We start from the raw sequence: 24,411 nt of genomic DNA, 5'->3' as shown, positions 1-24,411 counted from the left end.
GAATGATTCGGAACGCTCCCCCTCGTGCCTGAAATATCTCACTGCGATGCATGAACAGTCAATACACAGCTTTGATGGCCTCCTGTCTAATCGTGCTGATGGTGGCCCTCGAGGGGTGCACTCCGCTTTGCTCATTGCATCACGTTTGGAGAAGAGCTTGCCCCGAGGCCTCTAATAGCTTTGCTTGAGCGTATTCGCATCAAACCTGAGGGGATCAGTCAGGTACCGGCTGTACCGGCAATATTTTCTACAGTTTCTCTTAGCACTCGGTGAATTCGATTGATTGGAGAATTGATGGAGTGAGGAGGGCCAGGGAAGGAGCCTGAACCATGGTCATTTCATTATCAATAAAAAGGGATTTGGTAAATTATTTTTATTCGTGTCTTAAAACTATGTTTTACACAGGGGTTCCGTTGGGCCGGAAAAGAAATGAAACATCGTAATTGCCCTAAGTCTCTGAGAATTTAATAACGTTGCAAAAAGGTTTATAGTTTGATGTTGTTCTTGTTAGTGATACGAAAGTCGCTCACAGGCGATTCGAGGCTGCGTCAGTATCGTTGAAATTTTCATCGTTACGTAACTCTAGCCCAAGCGCGATAGTTAATCGTTTGCGAGGATGCAGCTGCTGTGCAGTAGAAAATTTCTCGTTAGCTTGTTATAGATCTTTTGTGAATCACACCGATGACATTGGTGAGGATATACTGTTGGGTTCCTTAGTACGAGGCAACTGAGAGCACTGTTTTAGTGCCCATACCTGAAAAGAATTTCACAACTTCGTATCTTCGTGTCAACTTGTACAATCTAATAGATAAAAAATCATTTTTATCTATTAGTCATTTTTGAAAGACCTCAATAATATTCAGAATGGTTGAGGAATCAGTGGAATTTATGTTCACACTGGAGACTCTACCTCATCTTGGCCCTCAAAATTTTTGCCATTACTAATCGATACTTTTTTCTAAGACATAAACAAGCTTGTAAGAAGCTTAGTATCGAATCAGCGGAATACTCACTTTTGGAACTCCCACTCACGGTTGTCCAGTGGACAGACTTGCCTAGTCTTGAGCCAACGTGAGATGCAATGGAAATGGAATGCATGCTGCATGGCCAAAAAAATATACCCCAATTATAACAGAGTGTATGTTGTATGCAGCAAAAATCGATATAAATAAAAAATCAAATCAGATTTGCTCAGGAGTTTTCCTCATTAACGCTTCCAAGCATCGATTCGAGTTTCTAGAGCGTTGAATAATGAAAAAGTTTGGTTTAAACGCACGTTGCAAACTCCCCAAGCGACGGTGCACTCTTCGCTCGTTGCTGAAGCCTGATTCGCCTGACATTCGATACAGAGATCCATTATGTGATTCCTACAGATTGCGCAGTTGTCAACCACGATATCTAATAATATAAATTACATAAATTTCAGATGTAAAGTTATGAAGTCACCATTTCCTTATTTTATGCTAAGGTTGAGTTACCAATTGAATAATGATAAATATGCAATCTTTCCAAAGTTAGCCATCGACATCAAAACACTTGGTAAAGTGTCGGGACAAATACACTGAGAATTTTGCTATAATTATTCATAACAGATATGGGGAAATATTAATTTTTTCGATATCAATAATCCAAATACTTTGATAAACATTTTTTTCACATCTTATATGTGTTGAGTTTGATCTAAGATTAGAGGGATTTTGGAGGACTGCTCTCAATTATTGATGAACTTAGAAAAGAAGTTTGCATTCATTTACAATGTATTTTCCACGTGGATTTATCCAGCAATACAAATATAAAACCAAATGTCACAATCCTGTGATTAGAAAAATCTGTAAACTCATTTCTGCAAACCGAGTACAGAATGGCGTGTGTAAAGACAAAGAATCTACAAAACTCAACGGTGATTTAACAAACTGATTTAACAATTCCACATCCATTATTCAAGAGAAAATCTAGACCCGATGGATTTTCTACTCATAACAATTCGTCTACATGATTTTATTTTTCAAAATAATATCGGAGACTGAACAAATTTGAAGTAGTCAAGGTTTTTGATGATAATTTTCAGGATAGAATACATTGCTCAACTCTGAGCTTCTTATCTAAAAACTTTTACGCATATTTAGCCCTTCGACTGCATTTCCTCCCAAGCGCTCAAACCTCCGGCTTAAATTGTTCCATTACAATTCATTATGTGTCAGTTTTACACCGTGATTTTCATAAATCATTGTTATTAAAGAATGTTTTGAATATCACGTTACTATTAGTGCTATGGATAGAAAAATATTTTTAATCCACCAAGAACATAGTTTTATCAAGATTTTGTTCCTGAAACTAGTGATCGCAGATCAGGATAATCGGTCGCTGGTTGAATAAAAAATGAATACGGATTTGCAGATCATATTTTAACGATAGTACCAATATTCATTGCTTTGAGCAATGTCACAGATTTGCAATTGGAATAGTTATTTCCTCAGATACATGAAACGTCCAGACTGTTCGATTAAGTTGTTTCAAACGTATCACTTCACTGGATTGTATCTTTGAGAAATTTTGCAATCATTGCTCAAGAGTGCGTACATGTATTTAGAGGAACAATAAGGAAAATTGACAAAAAACCTGAATAGTTTCGAATTTGTTCGATTATAAATATAACCTATAAAAAGAACTTTCTGGGGAACAATCTATGATCAAACTGCATACTAATAACAATGCACTTTTTGACATACAGATGTCTTGTAATGAATGATTTGTTTGAGGTCGCCCAAAGTAACTTTTAGTAATTTTTTTGTGTAAAGATAAATTGGTAAAGAAATCGAATTCATTCAATTGATTGGTTAACTCGGTGTATTAAAATAAAAATGACAAAAAATAGAGAAATAGAAAAATGAGACTGCAGAACTTACCCCAAGCCCAGAGAGCAACGGCATTCCACTGTTATGGGAAAAAAAATGTATGATTTGTAAATTGTCAAAATCGACAAGAGAGCATGACCAAGAATAATATTCGTGTATATAAAAAAATGACAAAGCTCAATTAGGTATTGAGGTTAGAAAATTGATGCTTTTTGTAAGACTGAATTAGAACGAAACTAAACGGAATATTGATACGACGAGTATTTCAATGGTAATGTCTGCATACCTTTTTCACTTCGAATCGCTTTTTATCGCCTTTTGTGCTGCCCGAAGTGGGTAAATCACTGCCTTCGTCGTCAATATCCATAGCAGACGCCATCTTTGAATTTTGATAAATTTCCACACTCGCGTTTGAACCGCTCGAGCGCTACGAACGCTATTCAAAAGAGTGAACTGACGCTCGTGCCTCTCTCGGCAATTTTTCAAACACACTTGAATAATCGGGTTTGAGCAAGTTTTTTAGAAGAACAAATTCCCATTAAAAATCTGAATTTTTCTATTTGGCTCATTTCAGAATGAACTATTAAGAGGGATAATACCAATAAATCATAATTTTTGAGCATTATTACACGAGCAGAAAGCTCGAGTAAAGCTTTCAAAAAATCTAGATTACATTTTATATTTTTGTCCAATCGCGTATTGCAAAATTATCAACCAATGAAATCCTTCATATGAAAATACGTTAATATTTCATCCCGAACTCAAGTAAATTCCACCAAAAAAAACGTCAATGCCGTCAATCACCAAAAGTGTAACACCGGAGAAAGAAACGTTGTGTAGATAATATTTCGATTTATTATTAAACGTGCCTACACGATACAAATCGGGGGACAACACAATTTCGATATCATTTTGTTTTGTTTTGTTTTTTAAACATACGGTAGTAAATATTCAAAATTGTTGCTTCTTTGTTTTATATATTGAATATATAATATAAATATGAAGTTCTATCTCGTATACATACAGTACATGTGTATGCATGTCAATATTCTTGATATTTATTTATATATATACATTCAATATAATGGCTGGCGAAAGTAAAGACAAACATTTCACGATTACACCACCGTCTTTCTCCGCACCTCGTTCAGTTCAAGTCCATCCGAATCGAACAGTGTTGTCATATACGCAATTTTTTTCACTTTTATTCCCAAATTCATTGGATCAATTTGAGTTAGCGTTCACACAGTTTGTTCACGGGTCTATCACATTATTGATTGCTCACATTCTGGGATGTTAATCTGCAAATTTTTCGTTTTATAGATATTACCAAATAATTTTGGTGTTTCGAACCTACGGGCAGAGTCTTCGCCTACAGAAATATATACGTATTCCTAAGACAAAAGTACCTTGGTAAGATCCGTCCTTATGTAGGCAGGCAGACGTAGGCAGAACTTTGGGAGTAGGAAGAGATTTGCACCAACATAAAGTATTCCAATGATTTTTCAATTGAAAAAAACATACATTGTAATCAGCAAAATAATAATTATCAATGTATTTGTTATAAAATGCTAGTATAATCGATGTTATCATTAAACATTTATAATTTATGAATTATTGACAATTATTATGTGTTAAAGAAGATTGAAGATCTATTTTTTTTGTTTTTAATTTTTTTTCTTCGAATGGTGCTAATCCCTACTTTTTTGAAGGGTTTACGCGAACTCTCATCCCTCTGCATGTCATTCCGTATCATGTCATTTTTTTCATCATCCTTCTCCCTCACTTTTTCTCCCTGTCTCTCTCGTTTTTTCTCGAAAATTAACATATTCTTACAAAAATGGAGCGCCATACACGCAGTACACGGGGTATTTTTCATCGTTCTCTCTCTCTCGCTCTGTTTTTGTTTTTCTCTTGTTCTCACTCGGTTTCTTCTCCCTTGAGGAGGGCGACGTGTTTTCGACAACATCTTCGCGGACCCATAACCTATGCATTATCATACAAATACAGTGAGACACGTATTTCTTCAATTATTGTTATTTATTTTAATATTTTTGTTTTTTTCACATATTAAGAATATAGTATGTCTAGGTACTTTGGGCTGGCGACGTGCAGACGTAACGAGTACTCGCGTCGATAACATAACCCAAAAACTGAAAAAAGGACAGACAAAAAAAAAGAAATGAAAATGATCGATGGCCATGTACGAGAGTAAATATATGTACTAAGACGTATTGCATATTATCTGATCTCGATTGGCAATTGAAAAAGTTGGATATCACATTTATATCAGATTTCTTTGTATCCTCGACGAACGCACACGCGCGCGCACACACACGACACACCAAACTCCAAACGGGCATTACTTTACTAATTTCGTGACTTACTCGAAAATGACTAATTTAACGGAAGTACCAAGTACTTCGAGACATTCGAAAATTTTCAAAACGAAAATAACAATTATCTATCAAATTCTTCGCTCTTTCTGCTGATCGCGCTTCAATTCTTTCACAAATATCGAGGTTAATGTATCCATAAAAATGAACAACTTCGAATTTACGGTTGTCAGAAAATCTAGGCGATTTTTGCATTTACAAACAAGCGCTTAAATATTATTTTCAAAATTATATTAAAAATGATATATATTTTTCGATTTGGAAATTTTCTACTACCGAAAAATTTCGCGATCGCGTGCGTCTAAATCTGCATCGTTTTTTTTTTTTTTACATATCACACTCTGAATCGACGTCGACATACTCGTCCCGTCGACGTGCCACTTTTTTCTTCGTGTTCACTTCCAGTTGTTTTTTTTTTTCTTCTTTTTTACTTGCAATTTTCAATATATTACTAACTTTTCAATAATAACCATAATGACGATAATAAAAATGTTATTACGGCGTTATCATATAGGTTAACGCTATGACAACGACGACGAGAAGCGCATGCAAATTAAACTGTGAACGTAGAACGCCAGCGATGTGCAAATTCATTTTTTTTACCATTTCTCTCTTCTTTATCTTATCATATTTTTCCATCGTTTCAAACTTCTTTCCTTTTTCTTCTTTCCATTTTCCTAGCTGCCTCGAAAGAATAAATATGCCAACGTTGTTTTTTGTATTCACTCTCTCTCTCTCTTTCTCTCTCTCTCTCGCTCGCTCAATTTTCCTCTTTTCACATATATACAACTCGAATTTTCATCTTCCTTCTATTTCGACTCTTTTCCTTTTCACTAAGTGAAAAGATAAAGAAAACCGTTCCGATGATAAAATATCCCGAGACACGTGAAAGTTCAAAATTCAATATCGTTTCATATTTATTTGGTTATGGCTTTTAACCGGACATACCGAAGCTCGTTATCACGAAGCTGAATCGATACTTATTACGAAATTCAACATTATGCGAAATTCGATTCGCTCTGAGAAACTTCGGGAACGAAAAATTCTGAAGTAAAAACTAATCGCAGTTCTTTTTGTCTTTATAATTACGTTATTTGTTATAATTTTATCAATTTTTCATGGTTTAGTTTTCATATGAATATTTGCTTTGTTCTTTTTTTTCTTTTGTTTCGTTTCGTTTTTTTTTTTTTTTTTTTTTTTTTTCATTTTCATACAACATTACAACTTCTTCGCCAACTACGCGTTATGTAAAATAGAATTTTTTGTTGTTTTTGTGTCGTCAGAGAAAAAAGGGTCTCGCGGTACATCGTGACGTGCCAATGGAATGATTCGCTATAAAATTATTATCGATCACTATGTTTTTCTTGGTTTCTTTTCTCTGTCTCTGTCCCTCCTCCTCCTCCTCCTCCTCCTCCTCATTAGCTCACTCTTTTTTCTCTCATTTTCTTTATCTTTTTGGATCTAAATGTTCAATTATGTATGGCACAAGTGGTCAGCTCAATAATCCTTCGGAATCGTCAAAAAGCGAGGGCGCGCGTTTGCGTTATGTTGTGTCCTTGACTGTTTTATATTCTTCGGTATTTCCGTGTTTACGTATGTTCCTATTTAGTTCGCACAAGCCCCGTAATCGCTTGCAAATTAATGAGACTAATGTAAACTCGTAACTGCCTGAACGCAAGGAAGAATTGGCTCTGGAGATGAGAGCCACCGAGCTCGGTGGTTGAAGCGCTTTGCCAAATCTTCACTTTCGATAACAACGAGCCAAACTTTGGAAATATCAATGCGAGAGGAATATAAAACAACTGAGAATTACGAATGAGCGTGAGAAAGCAAAAGTTTAGCAGAATAACATGATTCGACTACTGATGAACGAATGAACAACCTAAAAACCAAAATTTTCGGTGCGAAAGATATTTACGCTATTCAGAAAGTAGCGGATCACTCGAAAACTCTCAATTACTGTCAGTGCAATCGTTCAACACTATTTTATTAGTCGTTTACCGTTGTTTTTTTTATTTTTTTATTTTTTTAATCTTTGAAACAAGTTTGTAAGCTTTCGTTTGTTTACAATCACACATCTACAGGCACCTTCAGATCGCGGCTTTTTCGCGTCCAAAAAAAGTGATCGACTGATCACAGCGTTAGATATTGTCACATCACTACGTTCCAGTGTAGTACGGTGCAGACAATTTTCAATTTCTACTTGTTCCTTTTTTCTCTTCTTCGCTTTTTTTTTCTCTCACTCTCAATTGAAATGCATGAATTGTCGAAATAATGGCTCTGCGCTACATCCTTTATGAAAATTCTGTTTTTGTCAACCATTGTCAAAGGACTAATGGGATACGGCAGTTTGACGTTTTCCAAACATTAAATATCACGAATGTTCATTTTCGAGTTTCGCATTATTTGAAATATGGTGAAATTATTTCTTTCAATTCTTTATTTATAATTATTCGTTTTAATTTTCTCCTCTATTTTTGTGTAGTTCACGAAGTATTTATGGTAACGTCACAATGTACACTGGCACCATCGCGCTCTCATTCTCACCAGTGAAACTTTATATATTATACATCCTAAAGTATACGTCATGGGGACTTTTATTCTCCCAATTATCGACAATACCGAACTGGTTGTGCCACCGGGAGCAAAAAACAATGCCTGGCAATTGCGTCATTTACGGCTCTCGTAATTATTATTTATTGAAGTTAAAAAATAATAATAGAAATGCAAAAAAAAACTATGATTTTTCTAATCAATGTTGATATTATCAACAATAGAACACAGACGATTCACCCTCCACTCCCTATACCGAAAAATCCCCCGAGTAACTCGTTCGAATGTACATAGAAAAAAAATGGTCTTTCCCCATCACGATTTGCAACGAATGATCTTCGATAAAGTTGTTTTTTTCATCGTATTTTCACATTATGAAACTGAGATTCGTGCAAGAAATATTGAGAAAGAAATAATAATTCTGCGATAACAGCAGTGTTTTTGTACACGAATCATACAAAAAACCAACGAGCATTGATCGTGGAATAACTTATATCTCAATTTGTGCTTCGAGTATATAACAATAAAAAAGAAACTAATTATATCCTGATTGAAGATGTCTATACATATTTAACATGACCGCACATCGAGAAAATGTTCAGTTCAAAAATCAATTATTCATTGTTCGTCTCGAGTACCGCTTTTTCGAGACAGGCCGAGCAAAAACGCATTAAAAACGATTCAACCAGGAGTTACAAAAAAATTCTACAAAGATTCACTCTCATCGATAAATTCAGACTGGTGTCGCTCGACTACAACGGAATCTCGCGACTCTTGAACAAAAAAGGCTTAACTTCTTCCGAACATCTTTGGTGTCTTAGCAATACACTAATATAGCCGGAGTGTGGTCTCAATCTCAGTGGATACGTCGGAGAGAGAAAAAAATATTCGAGCCTATGCGATAGTGAAAAGAATTTTTAACAAATTTGATTGTAACTAAATGAAAAACGCGTTCCTAAATACAACTATGGAGCCACCATAGGTGAACTCGCATTATTATAAAAATAAATCAATAATATCAAGATTAAATTATAATGATTATAATAAGAATAACGTATTTGCTATTCGAGAGATTCATTAATCCTACATCTTAAAAACAAGAATTTCAACCGCACCTTCGTTCAGGCGTTCGTCGCTCGCCGCATTCACGCGGCAGACACTTAATCGTTAAGTTGAGAAAATAATTGTGTCTTTGTTCGTATATCGCAAGCAAAGTATTTCGTGAACGTCGTCGTTCACTCTACATTAGACACCACTCGGAACGTCGAATTATATATTCGATGATTTTCTTAAAATCCGTTTTTCGTAACACTATTTTTCGTTTGTTTTATTTATCGTTCTTCGGAGTTGCATTGCTTGCAGTCGTAACGAATTGAAATGCTAAGACGTACTTGGGGAATGTTGACTATCGGAGGTTTCGTTCAAGGATCCCCGTTACGATATCTCTCGTGGATTTGTCGCATGTAGCACCGAAACAAAATGTTTCTTCGGAATTTTCAAGAATCGTACCGATTTTCAGACACTTTTGATATTCAGGTGATTAAACGAGGACTATGAAGACCCTCGACCTGAGTGTCGATCTGTGGAAAATGCTGCGTATCCGGAGGACCCCAATCGTGGAGATTGCCACTGTTGGCCAAGCGATGGGTTAGACGATGAGCTATGGAAAAACCACCGCTACCCTCCAATTGCGTTAACACGAGGATCACTTGTCTGTCAATTTGAAAAGATCATTCAGTCAATTATCCTGAATATTCGGAAGCGAGCAAAAGGTCTTTTAATAAACAGTTTTAAATTTCAATAATTTATCACATTTTCGTAGAAACGATTCTATGGAATCAGTTAACAAAACACATTTTTTGAAGATAAAAAAAGTAACCACGTTGGTATGCAGGGATTTGTGTAATGGAAAACATACCTGTGCAAAGGTGGAACACTGTCAGCTGTTCTGAGTTGCCCCCGTGTCGACACAACGTTGTAACTCTCGTAACAATCACATTTTACATGAATCCACTTGTTATCATGACGATTTTCTACCATAACGACCAATCCTGCCCAACCTTTGGTTAAATAGTAAGCAGTCATTCCTTCTCGTCCCTGCAAGTGAAAAATCAAGATTTCGTTACTACTTTCCATACACGTTTTCACCGGAGCAGAAAACGGAACGCTTCGAAAACTGCGTAAACAGAAACTCTCAATTAAAAATGATTTAATGATGAATTGCTTTATTTACAGAGGTGAAGATTCTTCGATTACCTCATGCCGTTGTCCCTTCGCCAGGGTCAAACTAATAATAGCATCTGCGAGTACGAATGCCGGCGGTGAAATTTGTTCCACGAGAAGTCTCTTAGAGCTGTGGATTGCGAGAACGTACTCGGGATAACTGGACGTATCTTCCATACCCGTGTGCCAATGATTGAAGGCGAGACAAACAACCACGTATAGATCACGTTCAAGCATCTTGTGACAACCAACGAAACCTCGAACTTGACGTTTACTGTGCTCGACCAACCGACCAACTTCCGGGGCTGCCGCCGAGCGTGTCCGAAATACAACGACGCACAGATCCAGTTGAGATCGTTGCGATTTTTCTGAATTCCTATAAATCCGTGAGAATGAAAACGAATTAATATCGAGCATGGAATATTTTTCATCCATTTCATGAGCACCAGTTCAGGAGCAAATCTCACGATATACATGACAAGTTGTTAAACTTCTCCTTCAAAATCGTGCAAATTTTTTTGTATTTCCCAATCACGAGAAGTGAAAAGCCTTATTCAATGATTTTACTTTCAATATTTGTCTGATTTGAAATAGGTTCGTATAACCAGTGCACGTGATTAACGAAAAACTTAAAAAAGCAAATAATTTCCGAAACGCGTTAACCTTCTTTTCGTACTGCTATCCGAGGGGACTCTATATTATTTATCCACTTTTTACGCACCTTTGGCCCTCTTGGAAGAGCGTAAATTCCGTTTCCGTGGGTTCGAGTACCGTCAGAAGAACGCAAGACAAATGCCTCAGCGACGACAAAGGCGGCAACGTACCCCGCAGTCTTACTTCGCTCCAGCCAACGCGGGTTTTGCAAATATCAATACAATCGAAGTATTTTAGCACGTCATCGAATGATATCCAGAAAACACCGTCCGAAGCACCGTGTGGCATCAGCATTTCTCGCAACTGAGGCGTCCATATGGGGCTGTCGTCTGACCAGTCGCCCTTCCAACTGTAGTGACCCCACGGATTTCGCAATCGCAGCAGCCTTATGCCCTGAATAATTCATTTATCACGTTTTGTTAAACAAACAATAGACGCTCACGTATGATCCGAATTCTTTTTCTAACGAGACATTTACTCAAGAAATATTTTCAGAATTTCAGTCTATGAGATGCAAGGACATTTACAAATGTAAGAAAAACAGTTTTTAGTATTTTTTTTCAATATTTCAAACCGTTAGTAAAGAAATGCTGACTTTGATCATTATTTTTATGTGAACAGCTACTCTTACCTGGACGTCCCGGACATCAAGAACGGAATAAGCGTGCCTAGAAAGCAAAATAAGTGGAAATTTATAAACTTCACTTTGTATTACTATAGAAATAAAATTAATGCGAAAGCTCATCAGAAAATTTATTGAAACTTATGATGAAGCTTCATTGATAAGAGTACAAAGAAGTTCAGTATAAATTTCATAAAAAATTTAGTATTTTCTCTAGTTCTCCTTGATTACATACAGCAAGACTACCCTTGTCCAGATTTACAATTCAAAATTTTTGTGCAACTTCATTATTAAATTCTGTACATTGGTACGCTTGTTTCATGGTTCGCTATCCTTTATTCGCTCCATTGAATCGATACTACCTTGGTCGTAAGCCTTTTCGTTGATACTCTTCCTCGTCGACTTTCATGTTACCGCCGCCACAACTAGCACCCATAAGAAACATGGCTTGTCTCGATGACAGTAATTGGGCCCAAATAAGATCTTTGTCGAGTTCGTCCTCACTGGGCAGTGCCGATGGTTGCAGCGGTACGCTCTCACAAGGAGCACCGGTCAGGGTAGCTAATCCCTCGATCGCTCGACCTGACACCAGAGCTTCGTAACAACCGTGGATCTTGGCAACTGCTTTTTCTATCAGAGGCACCCACAGTTGTTTTCTTTTCGCCTGATCAAAAGAATAAATATAAATTAGTATTTCTAATGGACGGTTTTTGGAGTTTGATGTTGCTCCAGGAATTTCTAGAAAGCAGTGAAAATGTTAAGTTTCCCAGTGGAAAAATGATAATAGAGAATTTTCGATAATTACGAAGATGAATTTCGAAGAATCTCAGTATTCTTATAAAAATTTGAATCGAAGAAATTCCGTATACTAAAATTCAAATAAGTTGAATGGAATTGTTTGTTCTCTCTTGATAAATACAAAAAATTCACAATTCTGGCATAAAGATATTCAAGGCGATTCTATGGAAGTTTTATTACATAAAAACGTGCAATATTCATCAACCCGCAATAATGCTGACCTGCGAATAAACGAGGTGTCCTCGTTTGTCACAAGGAAGAAGATCATCGACGAGTACAGTTGTCCATTTGCCATCTTTGCAAAGCCTAACTTGATAAGCTCCTTCGGGACAGGTTTCTCTCATGACCAAAACCCTTCTAACGAGTTCATCGCTCTCGGCAAGTACAGCGAGTGCCGATAGTAGCCAACAATTGCCCAAAACACCTTGAGAAATGTCTGATGGCAATGGTGTTCTGAAAACAGCCCAGGGTAACTTGGAATCGACACTAGAATCGACGTTGATTTGATGAGGCCTTCTCCACTGGACAACGTGATTGTCTTTAGTATCAGCTGGATTGTAGTAGAGAGATTTCGGAGCGGGTGGAAAGGAATCATCGACGAAGGGCTCGTTCGTTTCTTTGCAATAGCGAACGATTCTTTCCCACTTGTCGAGTGCCTCGCGCTCCTCTATATGACGTAAATTTTCCATAACGACGCTCTCTTGACGTTGTATGCGAAGCGTGCTAGTCCCGGGTTCGCTTATTCTCGGTCGGTCAACAGCCAGCATCGAGAGTATCTTTGAGCTTTGGCACATGTCGCAAATTCCATTGGTACTTTTGTTCTCGTAAGTACAAAGTTTACATTGCCACTGTGTGTGACCAACGGCTGGAGTATTACCAGGATTCGTGTTATCCTTAATCCTCGATGACAATTTATCAGCAATCCCGGAGCTGCCGTTTCGTCTGACGGAATTGCGATGCCTGGGCGTGACGTTGATTTTTGGATTGGCGTGATGAGAGCCGCAAGTGGCTCGGGGGGAAGGACTTTTTTGTCCTGAAACGCGAGTCTCAAGTCGGGGTACTTCGAGAAAATCGGCGAGTGTTTTACAAGCGTTGCAGTTTTGGGCGGTAAGGGGATTTCGGAGTGTACAGGAGGGGCATACCCAACTTTCGCCTTTACGCAAAGTCGGATCTTCGACGTGAGTTACGCTACGAAGTTTGGAGCCTCCGCAAGCTTCGCAGGTTGCTCTTGTCGAGGCATTAAGGAGAGTGCATTTTTTGCAGGTCCAAGAGGGTGGTAACTGTTGTTCAATATGATCTTCGAGATCGGATTCGGCAGTTGCTAGGGTCGCAGCTTTGGGAGGTATGTAACGAACGCTGTCGCGGGAAACGACGATCGGTGATTCGACCGGGCCGCGAAAGTTGGTAGCGTCTTTGGTGACAGTTATGACACTGGGTTGTAGCAGCGAAGCGGGTGATCTCGTTGAGCCACAAATGTCGCAGGCCGATGACCACAGGGGATTGTAAGCGTACGAGCACTGGCGACAAGTCCACATGCGTTTGAGAGGACTCGATGAGCTGGCGTTTCCGCTTAGCTCGATCGGACTCGTGGATTCGCTATGAGCTCTGACCGCAGTGAGGCCGAGTTTGTTTCCGTTACCGGTGACGCCACTAGCGCCCTGTTTCTTCGGTAGTGGCGGTGGAACGTCGGGATCGGTTATACCGATGTAAGAATATTTCGGTCGAGAATTGAAGGCCATTGAGTGGGGTGGTACCGCCGGTGGATCGTCGTCGTTCAAACTTCGACGATTGACCACTTTTTTTCGCGTTGCTCTCGCAACGGCATCGACTTCGGAATACGATCTTCGATAGGACAACGGTCCTGCCGAGGACAGAGGCCTCGGTTCCCAAGATGGTACGCTTATAACAACGCCGCTGCACGGTGCCGAAGTTCTCGGCGCGTCGCAAGCCTCGCATTGCTCCAAGCCCGAAGAATTATCCAACGTACAATTGTCGCAACTCCAAAGTCCATCGTCGTGATGCTTCGCTTCTGAAACTATTAAACTGGTCGGTCGTTGGATAGCATGGTCACCGAGCTTCTGCACGACCGATCCATTCGACAGTGATCTACTGACTTTCGACTTGACACGCTCGTATACCGAGGAACCGTGTCTCTTTGGTGAACATTGAGCACTCTCGGGTATTCCCGCATATGAAAGCCCCGGGGAATCCATCGTCTCTACAGGCGGTAAGCTCCATTCTTCTCTATTCGTTTGGCCACGATCTCCACTCCGGCTTAAGCCACTCAATTGCGCCATGCTCGTTATACCCGCTTCGAACATTCGACGACCCGACGACAGTCCTGACGTTCCTCCCAGCGTACTCGTTATTTCTGATCTTGAATCCTGTCGCGTACTACCCAATTTCAATGCCTTCAAACGCTTTCCACGACGGACACCAATCAACTTTCCATTTGTTTTCGCTATCGACGAACTTGCCCCGCATGCAGCGCACAGAGGCGCGGCGCTGCAGCTATTCGTCTGCAAACAACGTATACACGTCCATCGTGTTACCAATAACGGCAGAGACGGCGATCTCCTTGGTACCGCTGATATATTCGCCGATGAACTAGGCCCCGACCAAGAACCACGACGATACAATACGCGTTTCGGATCCTCCGCTCCTGGTGCTGATTCGCTTATCTCGAAACTGCAAACATTTCGTATGTATCGTTAGTTATCAATGTTTATAAAAATTTAACATTTTTCCACACAAAAAGCACTGAATATTAAAGGTCTAATGTTTAGTAACGAAGAATAAATTTGTGCTGTGTGTATCGTCAAACATGGATTTGCTCAAGACGATCGAATTCATTTTCAATGTTATTTATTTCCGTAAATGTATCCTTCTCCGTCATTTATGGAGTATTCTGTCAGCAATAATAATCAGCAGATAGCTCAGATAAATTTACTTTTTTTTATAATCTGCAAAATAAGAAAAGTTGAAATGCTGTTAACATTCGATCCATTTAAGGAAATTAAATATCAAAAAACTGTAGCGATAAACTTTTTTTTGTAACGCAAAGAAAATTTTTCGATTTTTTTTTCACTCAATACAGTTTTGCAGCGGGAATTGAAGTCTCATTTTATTTTCATAATGTAACTCAAATGCTGTGAATACCCCTTAGTATCTTCCAAACAGTGTTGAGTTCGTGCCATTAAAGTTCAATACATTTTTTTTCTCTGTCTTATTTCTCTAGTCTGATTGTAAATTTTGCTTGAATTTTATTTAGCAGGTCTCATGCGTGAGAGTTAACAGAGAACCTGATAATAAACAAACCAAGAATCTTAACGTTTTTTTGAATTTCAATCACTTCATAGATAGCGCTTTGTTAATAATTCATCGCTCAAACTTTTTGAGGGACATAGTTTCATTAACGTTCGGAGAACAGGAAATTTTCAGTGCAAACCAATCTTTCTCAAATTGTGTAATTCGTATATAAATTGAATGTATCAAACAGGCAAAAGCAGAGACAGGTCCTGTCCGGTACAATGACAATAGCTTCCCCTCCGCATGTTGAAAAAATCGTTCTTTACAACTCTATAAATAAAATATATCAGGCAGCTTTAGAAATTGCGTTAAAAAATATTATGTCTAACATCCAATAATGAAGAATTGCAATTACACAAGTTACTCTTCAGTCACTCTAAGAACATATTTTTTTAAATCATGCTACGAATGTTGGGAATCCAAAGTAGTTATTTTCTAGGTACGATAAAATCTTGAATAAAAATTAGTGAAAAGTAAGAACTAAACATCGTTGATGCACTTCACAAGTGCAAAATTTAATCTCAGAAACTGAACTAAAATTTTTCTAAAGAAAAAACGTTCTTTGATTTTTTTGGGATTCGCATTGCCAAGATCTTCAGACGGAAGGAGGAGTATAAAAATGTTGTGCGGAATATAAAACAATAGACAAGTTCATAGGAAAAATTTCTATGCCAATATAAAGCGAAGTATAAATAAAAGTGACATTGAATTACAAAAGAGCCGCCATACAAATTTCTATTTAAAAAATGCAGCTGCGATATATAGAAAAAAATTTACCCAAGAGTAATAAACGAGGTATGCTGTTGTTCCTCCGAAAAGACAGCTCCGCCAGTATTTTCCTGGCTGCCATCGAACAGTGCTCCATCCTGGACAGCATTTTCAGTGAGGCTATGGCTGATAGGTAGATTGGTAGGTACGGAGGTGGAGGAAGAGGAGGTCAAGGACGAGGAGGGTGACGTGCTTTCCGAGCACAAGGGCGAAGATTCGGAAGGTCGGGAAATACCAGAACGCTCCGTGGTACGCGAGCCTTCCGGGGAATTGGGTGACAGAGGTAAATCGGTCGTATCCGTATCTTGTTGCTGAGGGGAGCCGTTGTTGCAATCTTTGCAGAACTTAGACTCGCCAATATTGGTCGTTGAGTTCACGAAGGCGCAGCAGCCGGTGCAACGCCAGCGCGTACTTTTTGGATGCTTCGTGGCCATAATCGGCCGCGGTATATTATCATGGCTTCGGGTAGCGTTACCGCGGGAATTTATATCCCGCAAACGGGCCTTGCCGCGCGCGTGTCTTAACGAGTCGCGCTTTAGTTCATTAAATTAAATTCCGAACCACTGTTTATCAATAGAAACCACTGTACTCGACAGTTCGTTGACTTATCAAATGTTATTATCATTGATAAACAAGCATACGTCAAACGCGAAATGACAGACGACCACTCGAGTTGGCGACAACAATCACCCGTTTCCGGTCTATGCTCGGAGGCGCTTGTAATATTCTTTAGATTCATTATTTCGGAAAGTCTCATTAATCTAGATAAAGTTGCACCGATCGATAATAGTTTAAATTTTATTGATGATTTCACGTCATTATGTCTAGTAGGCTCGCGATCCGTAGTCGTCATTGTCATATGTTCGAGAGCCGCCATCTTGGTCCAGCACGAGGCACATAGGCAAAAATATATACACAGGCAAACACGCACACGCGAAACTATAGCAGCCCAAATTGTTCTATCTCTCTCGCACTTTTTTCATTTTTCCCCACTTCGTTTTCCTTGGTTCTTGTATTCTTGTGATTCATGTGTTTTCCCGTTCTTTTTATGGCAAATCACTTATGAATACTCGCGATTCGAGAACCAAGATGCTTTCCCACATTCACGACTGAATACTACCCCTTCAATTCCTCAATAAACTTATTCTCAGCCCTGCTCGCACCATACACCCCTCTCCCAAACGATCGAGCGTCCAACTCGCAACATCTTAACCCATTCTCAACAAGAAAAAAATTAATCAAATTCACCACATAAACCCTTCGCTGTTGCACCATTCGTTCTTTTTATCAATCAACTCCCAACTCAACGTCTATATATAAAGTCTATTTTACTTCTCACTTATTCCTTACCCTAACCCCCGTACATTACACTTTACCCGACGTTACATACCCCCCGAGAAACCCTCGACGACCGCAGTCACCGTTGTGTTGACTACGCGAATGTAAAACACAGGAGCGTTGCTCACAAACGTCCCGAGGGGGCACCTCTAACGTATTGTCGTTTCTCGATATATTTATGATCGTAAAAGATGATACGACACGTTTCTATGTTTATATATATAGAAACACACAACACACACACACGCACACAACATGAATATACGTATATATTTTATATTCTTGACTGTTTCAATTATTGAAAAAACAACGAATTTGAAAATCATGTTTTTTTTTCGTACAAAAGGCATGAAAGTCTTCAATTCAAATATATATACGAATTTTCATAGACCCGCACGCTCACACGATTTAATTTACAAAAATAACGATGCACGGAAAACGATATCCATTTGCTGGGTAGTTTTTTTGCATTTATTTAAACCAGGAATCGCCATTATTCACGATTACAAGTGAGTAGATATGACATCACGTTTTTCGCAGTGTGAAAGATTTCTACGATTTTTTATTTTATTTTACTACAACAATATTAAAATTTTATAATTCAATATACAAAATAATATTTTTCGTGATTCGATCCCAACAAGTAATAACGAAATCAATTATAGCTATTGATGAAAAATTAATCGAACATTTCGTCAACGTTTCGTGTATAAAATATGCCTGATAGATGTTTTTCTGCTCATATATATAGCAAATTCGATTACATTATTGAACTTTTCGTGAACTTCAATGGATTATACACGTGTGTTTTAACAAAGATGTGAAAACTTCGATTATAGAAAATATGAACGCAGAAATAATATATTCTTCGGAAAATATGATGCTGATATTTGCCATGAGCTGATGATGAAAAAAGTTTTCATTTCCGTTTTACCGGAAAAATGAAAAAACTTAATTAATATCCATGTACGGCACTGCAAATATAAGGGATGTTAAATTAAGCGCCATCTATAATAAACCAAAAATTGGTAAATCAATTTCTATAGTAAATCGTTCGACTTGACATCACCAAGTCCCTGTGGCGCAGAGGATAGCGCGTTGGACTTCTAATCCAAAGGTCGTGGGTTCGATCCCCACCAGGGATGCACTTGTGATGTATAAATTCATCATTTATTTTTTTCTCGAATCTGAATCAATTAGAGCGTATAAATAAATTCAAATCTTTGTTCTGCCTGATTTCTTTGGTCATGATGTCCAGAAGACGATAAAATTAATCATCACTTTAGTAATCTCGTTTTGTACGAAATAACACGCGCATTCGTGTTCGACGGAGGAATACGAATCATAAAATTGAAAAAAATATCGTAAACTACTGATAAACCGATCATCGGTTTTAACGAAAGTCAAATATCATTTCATTTATCTTCAGTTTAATCAGTTTGACTATAAAATATTTTATGCTTATATTCGTGAATCACAATTCGTGTTCCAATAATCATCGTTGAATTTAATGTCAACGGATAACAAAAATAAGGGTATAATTTTCACAGTTCATGACTCGCACCGACTAGCTTGAGAAACTTCCGCGGACGCGGATGGATCAGTGTGTATTGATCGAGATAAATTCCATTCTGGAGTCTAATTGAATTTTTTTTCCAATACACATTTTATTATCACGTTTCTTTAAAATCGGTTGCAGTTTTGTTGCAAAATGGGCAAAAAAATTGTTTTATATTTACACTCCAGATAATATATAAATTCTATTCATTTAGTTTTATGTTTTATGAAGGAGTAAAACCTCATTCCCAAAGCACGTAAACGTATAATGATTGAAAACTTATTTTTCGCAATATAAGATTACACAGGTGTAATTTTTTCGAATTATTCAAAATTGCCATTTGCTAGCTATTATCAAATTGGAATAGATGCCATCTTCGATACGGTAGCAGGTAGGCAGATACGTTACACACAGACACAGCGCTTATACATATATATTTTATATACGTGTGTGTCGGTCAGCGGTGATGCCTTCACGCGCGATCACAGACAATCACAGACCCATGGAGAATAAAAAAGATCCTAACCCGTTCGTGCTCGCGCGTTGGTGAATACAGTCTATTCAACGTTGTATAGGATGGATAGTCGGTTCTCGTCGAACTGCATGATTTATGTATAAAGTTATAATAATTGGTGTTACCTTTCCACTAAACATTGACGAGGTTTATATTCGAGGGAAAAAAAATTCAGCGTAAGATGTGGGAACGGCCTTGATACATACTCAATAATACACAAAGGGACATAACGTCACGGGAGAAACACACGACACGATTCCTCCGTCGATTGTGAGTAACATATATTTTTCTCTTTCCATGATAACGTCCACAGTGTTTCGATTGGTCAAAATACGTTTGTTTTTTGGTTATGGATCCAAGCAATACATTCCCGTAACTTAATAAAATAACAAGGATTCGTTTTCAAAGATATGGTTAATATAGTTGCCCTTTACTACATTCTCACACATTTCGTTCAATACAATAATACATTTTGCCTCATCCGTGTATAGCTCATTCGCGAGTTACCATTTTTGGTTATGTTTCTGACCGTGTAAACATGATATTGTTTCGACAATCAGTGTGATTGTGAGATTGTATCATAAGGAGTTATTTTTGTGAAGATCCTCTGCAACGAGAACTAAAATGTTTAACGTTGGAATTTCTTTTTTTCCTTAAAGTTCAAGTAATTGTTCTTTACATATAGCAGCAGGTAATTTGATCTGTAATCAAATTAATTTGTAGAGTCTTGTTGTGCTGTCCCTTCGTATTTGGTATTCCATATATCCAATATGCATATCACATAAGAGTTTTTTTGATAACTAATGAAGTATTTCTGTGAAACATAACCTCGAAAATTGAAAGATGAAAAGTTCATCACCAAATGTCTAGTCAGTGTGTTGAATAGTGACACTCGTGGGACTAATTGATTTCTTTTTTTTATAGCAGTAAACGAATACGATATGGGGGATCAGCAACACCAGCAACAGTTGCCACCTGGTTTCAAGCGAATGTCCCTGGACAAAATAATAGAAGCAATGACGGCAGATCTGGAAAACTCGGCAGGCCATTATGTACAATTTGGTATGTCTCCACAACAATCATCGAGTCAGAGTTGGGGTGACTACTCCAACACACAAAGGCAGCATTTCCTGAGCAATCCAACAATGACACAAAATGCAACTGACTCTCAGAGTGGTGTTATCAATTCAATGTCATCTCCAATTTACATGCAGGATGTTGCGTCTTTTGAGGCAAACAGAACCGAACCCATGTATTTTCCGCCACAAGCGGTCAATCATTTGGGGATCAATGAGAAAAACGATTTGGTGGGAACGATAGATGTTGGAGGTGGGAATTATATCGATGTCATTTATGGAAACGCATCACAAATCGTCGCAGAACAGCGTCAACTGAATGGGCTAACATCTTACGCAAATCAAGGAATGATCGATCGGGAATATGGCTTATTCGGTGATCAACAGCAGTTACCAATGCATCATAACAAAATGACTAATCAGAATGCTAACGGTAAACAGTTGATTGACAATCTTGTTGGGAATTGGGCACCCAATCAATCGGGAACTTACAGCCCATTTGGTGGATCGCCCAATGTCACTCCGGTGCCACAATCCAACCCAAGAGTCAATGAAGCAACAGAAATATTACCCAGGACTTTACCGGATACCCAACAGAAAAAGCCAAGAATGATAGCTGAAGTAAAGCCGATGCGACCTTCATACTCAGATGTACTAACAAAATCTCCTCCCTTACCCATTTCACCCATAACTGGCATTCCCGTTAAACCACAATTAGACACTTCAACACAAAAAAAGTTGACAAATAAAAGTGGAAAAAATAAGAGCAAACCTGTACTGTTGAAGCGACAAAATTCGTCCGGCAGTGATGACCATGGTTCACCAAAGATTCAGTTACCCAAGAGAGCTTTCGAAAGAAACAACTCGAATCTCCCTCGACGCTGGGTCTCTCTTGATAATCTCACTTCGCAGCTCGAATCTCATGAAATCAATCCGTTCAATAGATCTGACAATTTTGAAAAGAAAAAGAATACAAAACCAACGAAAAAGTGTGAAAGAACAGCAGAGGCATTGAACAATTGTAAACTCCAAAATGGCAACTCTAAAAGCGGTACGAATCCACAGAAACGTCCCATACAGATCAATAATAATTTGAATAATATCAACAGTTTTAATCAATCAACCTCTAACGACAAAATTGGTAAAAATCAACACGCCAATAACAAGATTAACAAGGATGAGAAAAAAACTCTCAAAGAAAAAACGTCGAAAAGATTTCATGCAGAAAAGGCTCAACAGATTAAGAAAGGACAGAAAAATCGTAATCGCGATAACAGAGAATCACCGGTTAAAGACTTGTGTCGTCATTTAAATAAGTATGTGAGTCGTTGGAGCAAATTTGGTCTAAAAATGTTCTACTGGCTCCTCCATCTCATATCCGATGTGGTGAGCATGAGCACGAACCTCGTTGTCCAATTGTAAGTAACTAAAAAATATTCAATTTGTACATGTACCAGGGCGAATCATGTATTCAAAATGATTTTCCTTGCTCTACCTCCCTCAAAAATAGATTTGCAATTAGAATATTAAAAAAAAATTTGAAAATATAACTTTATTTTTCACTTATTAATCATTTTAGTTACCTGATAAAATATAAAAGATTGACAAAAGATGGAAGATAAAATGGGGCAGGCAGGTCGAGATGACAATAAATGTGAATTTATCAAACTAATTCCCTTTCGTGTTCGTTTTCTAGTGGCAAAGGTGTATGGTACCACACTGTATTATATACAAAATACTCTTGGACGTACGTGGCAACAACATTCTCGAAGATACAATTTTTAAATACGTTTGGCAAACGTATAGACGATTGGTTTGGCAACAGTAAATTTGCATTTTGGCGAAAAATGAGGGCAAAAAAAAACGAAAACAACGAAGAGCACCGAAGTTGGATGCATGGTGGATTAGAAACAAATATTGCACTACCCAGTACCGGTGAAGAAGCTATGAAACGTTTGCTCGCTTGTAAAGGCAAAGATCCTTACAGTATCCTCGGTGTAACACCCACATGCTCCGACGATGACATTAAAAAATATTACAAGCGTCAAGCTTTCTTAGTGCATCCAGACAAAAATAGTCAACCCGGGGCTGAAGAAGCTTTTAAAATATTGGTTCATGCTTTTGACATCATCGGAGAACCCGTAAGTTTCCTTCTATTTCAAAGTCTATCACATAAATAACCAACGAATTCTGTTTCTTTAAAAAGTATTCACAGATCGATTTGAAAAAACTATCCCCAAATTATATCAGAGAAAAATGGCTACTTTACAATTAATAGATTTCTAATATTTCATGCTTTTTTGTCTTTTATCAAAAGCCCATATGAAGTGACAGTGTAATAAAATGTTGATGATAACTTTTTTCAGGAACGTAGAAAAGCATTTGATCAGGTATGGCAGGTTGAAGCGGCCTGGGGTGAAATGAGCGGTTTGCTAAGCCAGCTGCACAGAAAGATGGAACAAGCAGCAAATACGATAAGATGTACAAATTGTGGACTCAGGCATAAACGCGTACCAACTCCGAGACCGTGCTACGCGGCACGTTTCTGTGCTCAGTGTAAAATACGTCATAGCGCCAAGGAGGTACCACAATTAGTCCGATTACCGAGCAAAAATAATTCTAAATTTAGAATCCTCTATTTAAAAAAGTTAAAACATTTTTTTAGATCACGTTATGCTACTTTGACACAATTTCCAAAACCAGTAATTTAGCAAAAACAATTTAGCTACCTGAAAAAAGTTTTTGAATATTGTGTCAAATATGAAAATTTTAATTCTAAGCAAAGTATTATGTTTTCGAGAAAAATATGTATGCGAAATAAAACGAGCATTAAAATGGCTCAACGATCCTTAAAAAAAAATTCCATTGCTAAATTCTGTTTTTACAATCATGACTAATTTATGATAATACGCTTGTCAACAGGGTGACATTTGGGCGGAATCGCGGATAATGGGATTTCTCTGGCACTACTACGCATGTATGGAAGGAGCTGTGTATGACGTTACAGAATGGGCTGCTTGTCAGGCTGGTAATCTGAAACACCTTCGTGCTAATACGCATAGCGTTCAATACAGGATCGTATCGGGGCAACGTCCACCGTCCCAACCTTCGGGCGGTGGTAAAAGAAGACAACAAAATGACCCAAGTACAAGGTACATTCCAAATCTCCACTATCAAAATTACAAAATGTTAAAATGAAAGATAATCAATGAATTAACCGTTTCTCAACAGCGAGGCTGATCTCGAAGACTTCTTGAATAATCTATATAACCACAGCAAATCTGGAACTGCCGGCTCAACGGGGGAACAGACGAACGCAAAAAGTGAGAATCGACGGCGAAAAGCGAAGCGCAAGTAGACTGTTTTCGTGAAAAAACGAAAGGGAAATTCGTTTTTTTCTCGACAAATCCCTTAGCGATGCACTTTGTGTAATTATTCATCAATATGCAAGCTTTGATGATCGCCCCCTATCTCTTTTGTCGTTATCCGTCTGTCTCTTATTTTCTTTCATTTTGTTTTTTAAAAAATGTTTTATGCGATATTGCCCGTATAATAAGATACTGCTTACGATATAAAAATATCGTAGTCTCGACGAAAAATAATGTATAATCCGGGAAACATTCCCGTTTAAAAGTGAAGAGTAATTAAAAGAAAAAACAAGCGAATTTTGATTCTGCAAAAGAATAAAGCTGTGATTTTTTTGTATTCATACCTTGATCCTTACATTTTTTATACCTAGGAATCTCT

The 24,411-nt window shown here is 38.0% G+C and overlaps 3 protein-coding genes and 1 non-coding gene across 9 annotated transcripts; 2 read left to right on the top strand and 2 right to left on the bottom strand.

The window, feature by feature from the left end:
• Positions 1-358: 358 nt before the first annotated feature.
• Positions 359-3,297, bottom strand: Roc1a (Regulator of cullins 1a). Its single transcript, XM_043426529.1, has 5 exons — positions 3,142-3,297; positions 2,907-2,934; positions 1,277-1,398; positions 1,014-1,099; positions 359-754 (listed from the first exon to the last, which is right to left on the bottom strand). The coding sequence occupies exons 1-5, from the start codon at positions 3,232-3,234 to the stop codon at positions 742-744; spliced, it is 342 nt and encodes a 113-aa protein (XP_043282464.1). The 5' UTR covers positions 3,235-3,297; the 3' UTR covers positions 359-741.
• Positions 3,298-3,692: 395 nt separating this feature from the next.
• LOC122407889 (calpain-D-like) lies at positions 3,693-17,644 on the bottom strand. 3 transcript variants are annotated; one of them, XR_006260306.1, is made up of 9 exons: positions 16,188-17,644; positions 12,323-14,789; positions 11,666-11,967; positions 11,313-11,349; positions 10,749-11,074; positions 10,061-10,403; positions 9,723-9,901; positions 4,265-9,517; positions 3,693-4,156 (listed from the first exon to the last, which is right to left on the bottom strand). XR_006260306.1 is itself a non-coding variant. In XM_043414364.1 (8 exons), exons 1-8 carry the CDS (start codon positions 16,610-16,612, stop codon positions 9,337-9,339), a joined length of 4,260 nt encoding a protein of 1,419 aa, XP_043270299.1. In that variant the 5' UTR covers positions 16,613-17,644; the 3' UTR covers positions 3,693-9,336. The 3 variants fall into 3 exon arrangements, 1 of the variants encoding a protein (XP_043270299.1); XR_006260305.1 differs by having other exon boundaries at positions 3,693-4,841; positions 4,951-9,517; XM_043414364.1 differs by having other exon boundaries at positions 3,693-9,517.
• Positions 17,645-18,588: 944 nt separating this feature from the next.
• Positions 18,589-18,661, top strand: TRNAR-UCU (transfer RNA arginine (anticodon UCU)). The gene has a single exon. It is a non-coding gene; the product is annotated as a tRNA-Arg (tRNA).
• An 896-nt stretch (positions 18,662-19,557) lies between these two features.
• On the top strand, positions 19,558-24,375 carry LOC122415663 (dnaJ homolog dnj-5). Of its 4 annotated transcripts, none has more exons than XM_043428014.1 (6): positions 19,558-19,858; positions 20,516-22,082; positions 22,361-22,805; positions 23,031-23,246; positions 23,587-23,816; positions 23,896-24,375. In XM_043428014.1, exons 2-6 carry the CDS (start codon positions 20,530-20,532, stop codon positions 24,020-24,022), a joined length of 2,571 nt encoding a protein of 856 aa, XP_043283949.1. In that variant the 5' UTR covers positions 19,558-19,858; positions 20,516-20,529; the 3' UTR covers positions 24,023-24,375. The 4 variants fall into 4 exon arrangements, with proteins under 4 accessions (XP_043283949.1, XP_043283939.1, XP_043283965.1 ...); XM_043428004.1 differs by having other exon boundaries at positions 19,559-19,858; positions 20,513-22,082; XM_043428030.1 differs by lacking the exon at positions 19,558-19,858 and adding an exon at positions 19,905-20,001 and having other exon boundaries at positions 20,513-22,082.
• The last annotated feature ends 36 nt before the right edge of the window (positions 24,376-24,411 follow it).

The sequence above is a fragment of the Venturia canescens genome, chromosome 1 (assembly GCF_019457755.1).
Source record: "Venturia canescens isolate UGA chromosome 1, ASM1945775v1, whole genome shotgun sequence".
Taxonomy (NCBI): Eukaryota; Metazoa; Arthropoda; class Insecta; order Hymenoptera; family Ichneumonidae; genus Venturia; species Venturia canescens.
This window is presented reverse-complemented; position numbering and strand designations above follow the sequence as displayed.